Consider the following 10,000-nt stretch of genomic DNA (forward strand, 5'->3'; position numbering starts at 1 on the left):
GGACTCTTAAACTGTGACAATAGACGGATCGAAACGCACCAATTACTCATTGCGAGTCTTCATAGCCAATAACATCACGGCTTAACTGACAGACGACAAATAACATCGCGACATAATTGACCAATCAGATCAATAACCAGAGTATAGTACCATCAACTGACGTGATACAACTCACTTTGACTCTGAAGATGACTACCGCACAGGTTGTCGAAACGTCAATCACTGTCTACAACAACAGTCCTATTCAGGACTACGTTCACCCGGACGATCAAACTCAACCTACTTTTGAAATGACTCCTGGGTTCAAACCTTTCACAAGAATACCACTGTTCTTTCAATAACTGCTTGTCTACCCGAGTCAGTTAAACCCCCATCAAGAGAAGAATATTGGAATACTCTCTTGACCCCATACATTTTTACACTGAATTTTATCTTTAAAGGCTGAATTTGTGGACTATTTGCCGAAAGGAGAAGGGCGTTCGAAAGTTTTTGGCTCCATCAATGTGACGGTCAAACAGAAGACAGAAAAGGCAGACTATCGCTTGACTGTTTTAAGCATTGGGGATAGCAAGGTAGGATTCTCAATTCCTGGCCCTGCCTGTTAAATCACAGTTTTGTTGAGGAAAACAATATAATTAAGGTGACGTTTTTGTAAATTTCGGCTACATTTACAAAAACGCTTCTAAAGTTTATAGTTTCCAATCCTAGTGGTCGTGTAAGGTTTGGTATTCTTTCAGTACGTGTAAGTTTGTGATAGTGATGATGATAATGATGAAGAAGAAGTCGATGAATTAGATGATGATGTTGTTAATGGCAGTAACGATGTCGATGATGAAAGAAACGAATTTTTTTAACGAAAGTAAACAAATGCGAATAAATGTGTTGATAGTTTAGTAGCAATATAACGACTACAGTGAAGAGGTCGATGATGACGATGTCGATGACTATATGGCGAAAACGTTTCCAGTGTTTATTATGGTGACTGGACGAAGGGAGGAACCCGTCGCATAAACTTATAAACTTTGCATACAATATAAAGGCTAAAAAAGGCTCAAACGGCCGGGGCTTATCACGGTTTCCTAAACATGAAGCATGCTTAGGAGTATTGCTGCTCCCTCTGGACGGGATGCTTGTTCATCGCAGGGTTACCCCCCAGCAGTATGTCACCGGTACCCATTAAAACACCTAGGTGAAGAGAGAAAAATTGAAGTAAAGTTCCTTGTCTGAGGAAACAACGCGACGGGCGAGACTTGAACCCCGGACCTCCAGATCCGGAGGTCGAGGTGTTAACCGCTCGTCCACACCCGCCTCCACACATACAATTTAGTTAACTATTAATTTTGGTTCCGGTCCTAAAAGAACGTTTCGGTTGTCCAAGCTTGCAAGTTGAAATTTCACAGCGTTACATCATCGTAGAAAGCCACAACGAATTTTACAGATGTTAATTAAGACTTGTATACCTTTAAACTCTCTTAGAACGTAGCAACTCCGCGTGAAGTCTCGCACTTTCGATTCACCTCGTGGAAGGAGCGTGCCATACCAAACGTGGCCTTGTTTGTTGGGTTTGTGACGGCCACGAGGGAAACGAGGAAAAAGTATGGGGACACTAACGTCCCCACCATCGTACATTGCAGGTAGGTGACTTGCTTCAAGAAAGGGACAGTCTGAAATCGAAGATACCGCTTTAGAAAAATGCTTAAACTTTTCTGGGTCGTAGCCAATTAAACATCCTCTCCGTGGAAATGGTCAGAGAAAATTGCTATGTGTTTACCGTATAACCGCCTTAGCCTTTCAGTGTATTTGTTTTACAATGCGCACACAGAAAACTTCACATTTTTGGGCCCCTGGCGAAGGCGTTTCCTTTATAGTGGTTGCATTTAGAATAATGTCTAAAAATTATCCTTTTGAATATAAAAGAAACAAAAGGCCGACGATGATTTTATTTTAGGCCAACGCCCTTTCAATTATGCCTAAAAATAACCGAGCGTTTATGTATGGTGGAATTGAAATGTCGTAAAACTCGCTCTACAAAAGATAAAATTGAGAAGTGTAAGGAGAAAAATTTATTTTATTTGTCTTTCAGTGATGGCCTAGGTTTTACCGGGGTGTATATTGCTGTGGATATTGGCGTTAAGAGTCACGAGGAGAGTAAGACATCAGTTGTTGATGTCTTTGAGCTGTCAAAGAATCTTAGGCGTGACAGACATGGTATTGTGTCTTCCTTGGAACATTACAACTTTATATACCAGGTAAAAGATCATTTTTTGATCCGTTGGATGGCTATTAGACTGTTCACAGTCCTCTATTTTTCCGTAAGATCGTCGAGATCGAGCGCTTTGCGTTACAGGCTGCAATCTTGCATGAGTGTCAAACTACTTAGGGGACGGGGGCGGTTTGGGAGGTTTTTCTCGCCCCCTCTCACTACAGCTATAATCCGGGTTCCCCGACGCCCGTCCCCTCGGTACATTACGGTAAGACGCGCTATATCTCGACGATCTCACGAAAGAATAGGAGACTGTGAACAGTCTAGATGGCTATAGGGGTAAAGTACATGAAGAGAGATAGAGACAGTAAATCATTGTTCATCAGCAGCTTTAAGGCTGTTCTTGGATGGTGTCAACTTTTTCATGCGGGATGTATTGACATGAAGATTTCATTGAAAAGGGACTAGTCACATATAATAAGTTGTTATTCATTCACATTCGTAAAAATGTGATTCATAAGGTGTGAACAAGAACATGGCGCTTTATATTTTTCCGAATTTATCAGCATTTGGGGTGGAGATGAAAATGGCACTGTCTTTTATCAAATAATCGCGGTGGTCGTTTGAATGTACATATAGGGAATTAACCGTTAGCTATTTACTCCTCATCTAACGATTCATTATTTGTTTACAGTAATATAGTTGGTGTTTTATTATAAATAGATCTGATTTTCCTATTTTTTTACCCTACTAACAGGCTCTTTATGAATATACAGTGAACTACGATAAGTCAGATAAGGTAAATGTTTCCCCTACTGTTTGAAAACCTCGCCGTGTTAACCTTGATCCGGGCATCACCCAATTATAATGAATGCACAGGTCATCTTGTAACCCTTCATTCCTACCTCTTGACCAGTACTCAGGTCTGAAATCCCCTCCGAGAGGGGTCGGGAGCGGGGAGGGGGAAATGAACGGCAGTTCGGGCGGGTTTTGCCTCCAAGGCTTTCAAAAACTCTATGCCTGTTTTAAGACAATGTCCATTTATTTTGCTTCCCACTTTAGACTAGAGATCAGAATATAAGTCACATGACTGAAGTGTTTTGCTGTTTTAATGTTTTTTTTTAATGTTTTAAATGTTTTAACATTGCTCATAATTGCACGGTTCAATGTTTTTTTTACATTTGCCCTTGTTTGTCCATGTTCAGCAACGTTTCACTAGTCACCTTGAAAATGCCCCAAAAATGTTATAACTTATTAGACATAATGCATTTCGCTTTTAACCTTACCTTTCGTGTGCAGTATAGACAGGTAAATTGATCAGTTCTATCTTACATACACGATAGCTGATCATTATGAGTAGCTTTCATTTTAATGCTCAATGAAAATCTATTTTGGAGTCTTTTAGGACTTTTAGATTGGAGGACTAGGACATCTACGTACGAGAACGAGTTTCAACTTATAAGTGTTTTCATGTCTTCTTAAAAAATATTCTGGTACAACCCGGAAAGAGCTTCATTTTGCTTTTTTTCTCACCAGAAAAGTTAACACGGTTAATTTTATTGAAGGAGGTTTACGCCCTCTTCCGATCGCAAAATGCTGAAGATTCTAATCGTTGTTAGCTTGTTTTTGCTACTGCGACATTCTCACTAAAACCCATAGTAGAATATAGGGGAGAAGTCGTCACATTACGTTTCCTTGGTTGCCATGGTTTCTGGATCTCAACAAACCGTGGTCCTGCAGATATAACAGAAGATAGCAAAAAAGTTGACATGCATAACTTTCCTGTGCATGATTGAACGCAAGAACAAAACGGTAGCCCATACTTTTTTTCCATCGTTCGACAATGCAAATGACCGTTTCTGTCAAGAAAGATTGTTGTGATCCAGAAAATTTGCTATCATGGTAACCTGACGTCATACTTCTCCTCTCTATAACGACGGCTATCTCGTTTTCCCGCCAAAATGACGCTGGTTCACGCGCGCGCACTACTTAGTATTGAGGAAATCTCGTCATCGTAGTCGTCTTTGTCTTAGAATCTAAAGCTCTCTATTGGAACTTTCTCAGCTGTTAACATTCGTCTTCTCTATCGTTTGTTTCAGTGATTCAAAGTGGCACCTTGAAGAGGACGTTGGGGAAAAAGATTTTGTTTTTTATCAACTATTATTCGTAGATCAAACAGAGTTAATAAGTATATTATAGTTATAGAACTGACGGATCTGGTGAAAACGCCTAAATTATTGAAGGTTTTTCGTTACAAAACCTTTGGCCAAAATGTCAGTTTAAAGGAGCTATCGTATCGTATCGTAACCATCCAAAATCCTGTGTTTCTGTATCCTTTTTTCGTGTTTTTCTCTTTTATCAAGCTGATATATATATATATGGCTGAATCCGCGAAACTTGTGTTTTGATTGGCTGCCCGAACGGGCAAGCCATAGGAAAAGGAACGTTCGAGACTTCGTGTAGTCATCCTTAATCAGCATTACGTGGCTCGCGTTTCACTTTATCCCTTGAACGACTTTCTTTGCGACAAAATTGACAATGTTTTCAGGGTATTTTAAGCATTTTTTCTTGTCAAAAAAAGTGTAAAATGAATTAAACATAAGTAACCAAGTGTAACCGTGTTGTTTTCTTTCTCGCGACGCGAGCAAACCTAAATTACATAACGCGGACGTGTTCCAACGCATCCGCGGTTCTCGTTTTGTTGATTCTAAGAATTTTTAATTCACACATCACAGGTTTGCTTTTTCAATTGTACGCGTGGAAGCTTTTCACACATGCGAATGTTTTAAGTTCATTTACAAGACGATGTACTTTTGTAACTATGTGAAACTAAAAGTTTACGGTAAGTTGGTTTTACCCGACTTAGCTACCCTAAATTACGTCCGTGTTAGTCCCTGATTACACATGAAATATTTAGAAAGATGAAAAGGTTCTAGACTACAAACACTTTTAACTGATCTACTGTCACAGCACAAAGGCTTTGTTTCCGTGCGTATCCAAGCATTTTTTTTATGAATTATGCAGGTAATTGTGTTTAATAAAGCTAAGTAAACCAAACTTAAATGGTCAAGAATGCGAGTACTTCACTTTCCTATTGAGAGTGATTCAGGAAAAGAACTCCCGTTTAAAAGGTGGAAAGGTCTTTGGTAAAGCAAGTGTATCAAAGGCGAGAAAAGTAAGAAAAAGTTTTCATTCCATCTACTCTCGTTGTAAATAGACCTTTGTAGAGGCAAATTTAATTGGATTATAATCAATCATTCTTTACTTATTTAATCGAACAATTTTGGAATTCAAATTTTTCTCTTCCCCTCGGTCTTCAGCAAGGCTTTCTAAAAAGTTTATCGTAACCTAATTTAATGACTGGCAACTTGTCCCACAGATATTCGTCGTTTTGCTGAGCAACCATGGCCCTTTTACGGACAGAACGACAGAGTTATTCAGGAGACGTCTTGAAGGCTGTTTTCTCAGTAGCAGTCCTTGCGTCTTTGGTCGACGCCCAAAGTAAGGCTTTAGAATGAAATGGTAAATTGCAAAATTTGTACTGACTGATTTGCCGCTACTTTCGTGTAGTTTTCCACCTGTCCTGTTATACACGTCAAGAGAAATTTTAGAACCATTCTTGTTTATTTCAATTGTAAATACAAATTGCTTTTTTGCAATCAAAATAAAACAAATAGAGTTAACGCTAAATTCGACAAATTAAACAGCCGATTCCCGATCGCTTTAGCTTGGTGGTATCACGTTGATCAAACAGGATCGGAAATGGCTGAAAGCTGGGTTCCTTGATTTAAGAAGATATTTATCATATATACATTAGAGTTATTCTCAATCTTAACAATTTTATTAAGCTCCACACAATTAGTACAAAAACTTCTAAACATAACAAAATGTCCAAAAAGTGAGGAAAAAAAGAGGATAAAATGTTTGCATTAAGTTACGATTCACTCATCCGTGCTAGAAAAACTTTCCATATATAAAACGAGTCAGCAATAAACCATTTTACTTAAGAAAATGGTAGCAACACATGTTACCAGTGACATGAGATGTATTTCGGCAGTTGTTATTGCCCAAATTTATTCATAGTGATAGTGGAATAATACGCCGGGAAATTACAACTTTTTCTTTCCCATAATCAATTATTGTCGATTTCCACATTCAAACTGAAAAAGGGATGCATAATTGTAACGACAACGATCTCTTTGAGGGGAAAAAAAATAAAGCCAGCGAATTTTATCGAGAAGCTTCGAACTGACTTCTTGCCTATTTCTTCACCCATATGACGTATGTTTGCAGTTGTAATTGACGTAAGTTATTTGTCATGAAATGATAAGTGTACAATTTATCCTATAATAATAACGAAACTAATGCGCGCGTCGGATCGAAATCCACCAACCATGAGCGAGGTTCGTGATTCATCAATCAACTAACAACCATAGTTTTACTCAGTAAATCGATACTATCGCCTGATGAAGACCTGTAGTACACGGTCGAAAAGTCGCGATCAATAAAGTGACTATCGTGAGAGAAACAATAAACAAACCCGTTATTCGTCAGTTATACGATGACTTGTCTCGCGGTGAAGGTCTTAGGTTAAAAATTCTCCTAATTCTAAGACAACATTGTTAAAACAGGAAGACCGTTCCAGTTCTGTAACCGGCCTATTGGCTGGTTCACTGTATACATGCCAAAGACTGGCAAAGACTGATCCACGCGGAGACCCTCGCCGAAAGAATATCGCATCGAGCTCGAAACTCTTTAGGTTTGTTACTTTATATTAGAGCGGTTTTCATTTGAGTGTCGAAAAGTAATTGGTTTTGCACTTTCTACACGATGCGATTGGCTTAAAAGATTCGCGCCACCTTTTCATCCAATCAGAAGTAAAACCAAAGCCAATTGTGACGCGCTCGCATGCATTTTCCCGCGCTTTGCGTCAGCCACATGTAATTACTTCGAGTTTTGATTGGTTCAATGTATTGTCTGTGTCCTATGTGATTGGCCAGAGTAATTACTTTGGTTTTGGTTTTACGACACTCAAACGAAAACCACTCGAACAAATGAAAGCCATGATTTCCATGCTAACACTCATCAAATAAATATCAAATAAGAAGTTTATAGGCTAAGATTGTGTCTAAAGAAGGTTGCGAAAATCGCGACAAATTTCAGTAGATATCAGTAACAAAGTTGACACAAGGAAAAGAAAGGAAAACGACTGATCTAGTTGTTGTCGTCTGTTATCTATGTTGTACACAGTGTTTTATTAAATAGAGATTTTAAATACAAGCTGAGTGCTGGAAATAGTACCCGCGAGTCTCTTTAAATGATGGTGCGTTTAACATCGCGTACATGAGGCATTTAAAGCGTAAAGCGCGGTTTGTCGGAGGCGTTATCACCTATAATAAGTAACTTTCTGCTTTTCTTAACACAGAGGTCGCAAGATTCCGCAAAGACAGGTTCTATCTCCGAGATCAATTCTGGTTTCTATTGTTTGCAGGTACCACTACCAAGCGCACCTTTTCTTTAAACACAACTGCCACCATAGCGGCAACACCCTCTTCCACGACTGCTACGTCATCAACCGTTGCTCCAACTCCAGTGGTAGGTCCGAGCGTCACATTCCAAGTAGCGATTGAATTTAAAGACATAGCTTGGAAAAAGGAATTGCTAAACAGATCAAGTCTTTTGCGCATTGCTTTGGCAGAAAACGTAACACAAACGATAGAGAATTTCTTCACAGCCAAAAATGTAAACGCCAGTGTTCAGGTAATAGAGCTGAAACCCGGAAGTGTTCTGGCGTTTTTGAATGTTTCTACAAATAAACCTGAAAATGATGCAAAAGAGATGCTTCAAAACCAAATGAAAAGTGGAATGATTGGCAGTCTACAGGTTTCAAAATCTTTGTTCTCTGGAAGTTTGTTTGATGTTGTACTTAAGTTAAAAGCCAAATGTAATGATTCCAAAGAACTCAAGGGTTTTAAGCAAAGCCGGAACTTGACACATGAAATCGAAAAGGTGTTGCCAGGGAACGAAACGGCAACAGTGGAAAAGGTCGCGTGCCTTGAGACTGAAGACGTTACCATAGTAACTGTTCGAGTTCAAGTGGAAAGTCCTACACCAAAGAATCCCAACGAACAGCTCAGAGATCTGAAGAAGAAGGTTGGTGATGGTCGACTGGGAAACTTCACGTTGATTCCGGAATGGCAAGCTTACATTCCAGGGGAAAAGCTGTTTTCGGTTTCTTTTAATTTGAAATTTACAAATGGGACAAGTGAAACTGTCGAGTTGCTGCAAAAGGCAATTATAGATTTGTTTCAAAATGAGTCTGACTTCAGTTACGTTACAGTAGAGCTAAAAAGTAATCAGACAGTCATTGTCAAAGTTGGAATGAAAACAGCTGCTCCGGATCAACCCTACGAAGCTCTAGCACCGCTCAAGCAAAGTGTGACTGACGGACAAGTAGGAAATGTGACTTTAATAGGGAACTCGTTTAGGGCTTACATCAACCCCAACACAATCACTCAAAAAGTGTTTGAGGTTCACTTCCGTCTAAACATGTCTGACTGTGATTCGCAAATTGGTAAGGCGAAGAAAGCTGTTGAGGATTACGTAAACACGCTAAGACGCTATAAATACTTCATTGATTCAAAATTAATAAACATATCGTGCGTTAATGGACATTATTACCCAAACGATCGCTTTGTGTATGCAGTATTTCGCGTATACATTACTCCTGACGCACCTGAAAATTTTCTTCATCACTTGCACAAGTGCGAAGATATTTGGGACTGGGGAGTGAAATTTGTTACTTTAACACCGACCTCGCCCGAAATCCCAGTCGGAAATTCTACCCATCTCTTTTGTTCAAAGCCGACGACTCCCACTCGTCCTACAGAAGGAACCAGTCCTACTCGTCGTGAAGAAGGAACCAGTCCTACTAGTCCTAAAGAAGGAACCACAAACAAAGTAACTTCCTCAGGAACCCCTCCCGTTGTACAAAATCCTTGCCTGTACGTCAAAATGAAGTTGGCCATTACATGGGGAGAGTTTTGTTCTAAATTAGAGCACGGCCTGAAACAGAAGATAGCTTGGAATTTGTACGACAAAGATGGAACTAGGGTCTCTCCTGACAGGATAATTTTCATCAACGTCAAGAAAAGCTGTGCTGAGCCAAGCAAAAAAACTGAACGAGCGGAGGTTTGGTTTTACGTTTCCAAGGTGGGCTCGAATAAATTACATAAATGTCTTACACTAAAGGCCTACAGAGTGCTGACGATGTTCGTGGAAAATGCAAATACCAAAGAGCTTGGGCCAGAATTCGAAGAAAAGGTATGTAAGGGTTATCGGCCTGAAGCGAGGGGTTATGTGATTTATTCCGCGTCAAAGTGAATACTTATCCTTCCACGGTTGTTTGGTTTTTGTTTATTATTTGTTTTCTCACGAAGCACTTAGGAGTACGTTCCAGATCGAATTAGAATTCGGAAGTGTTGGTTTTTAAGGAGAGCGGAAAACCAGAGTACCCGGAGAAAGACCTCTCGGGGCAAGAGGGAGAACCAACATCAAATTCAACCCATGATACGGGCGTTGATGCCAGGATTTGAGCCCGGGTTACATTAGTGGGAGGCGAGTGCTCTTTCCGCTGCGCCACCTTTGTTCTCCTGGGTCTTCTCCCATCTGGTTGTTTAAGAGAAATGTCAATTTCTTTTTAAAGTGTTTTGCCATTCTTGTTTGTAGGTCATACATGTTGATCTTGCCGGCAATGATGCCTCCAACCATAGCCTTGGTTTCTCATCTGGCAAACTT

The 10,000-nt window shown here is 39.8% G+C and overlaps 2 protein-coding genes across 2 annotated transcripts in view; both read left to right on the forward strand.

The window, feature by feature from the left end:
- Window positions 1–4,488, forward strand: part of LOC140938126 (uncharacterized) — a 21,827-nt gene extending 17,339 nt beyond the window's left edge. Inside the window, exons 10-14 of the mRNA XM_073387654.1 lie at window positions 441–572; window positions 1,477–1,634; window positions 2,084–2,249; window positions 2,961–3,002; window positions 4,303–4,488. Of these exons, the coding sequence (XP_073243755.1) occupies window positions 441–572; window positions 1,477–1,634; window positions 2,084–2,249; window positions 2,961–3,002; window positions 4,303–4,305 (501 nt within the window). The 3' untranslated portion in view covers window positions 4,306–4,488. The remainder of the gene's footprint in view (window positions 1–440; window positions 573–1,476; window positions 1,635–2,083; window positions 2,250–2,960; window positions 3,003–4,302) is intronic.
- A 25-nt stretch (window positions 4,489–4,513) lies between these two features.
- LOC140937061 (uncharacterized) overlaps window positions 4,514–10,000 on the forward strand; it is a 19,851-nt gene continuing 14,364 nt past the window's right edge. The window contains exons 1-4 of the mRNA XM_073386592.1: window positions 4,514–5,378; window positions 5,583–5,704; window positions 7,695–9,526; window positions 9,932–10,000. The exon at window positions 9,932–10,000 is cut by the window's right edge and continues 75 nt beyond it. Coding sequence (XP_073242693.1) covers window positions 5,608–5,704; window positions 7,695–9,526; window positions 9,932–10,000 — 1,998 coding nt within the window. The 5' untranslated portion in view covers window positions 4,514–5,378; window positions 5,583–5,607. The remainder of the gene's footprint in view (window positions 5,379–5,582; window positions 5,705–7,694; window positions 9,527–9,931) is intronic.

Source organism: Porites lutea, chromosome 5 (genome assembly GCF_958299795.1).
Source record: "Porites lutea chromosome 5, jaPorLute2.1, whole genome shotgun sequence".
Lineage (NCBI taxonomy): Eukaryota > Metazoa > Cnidaria > Anthozoa > Scleractinia > Poritidae > Porites > Porites lutea.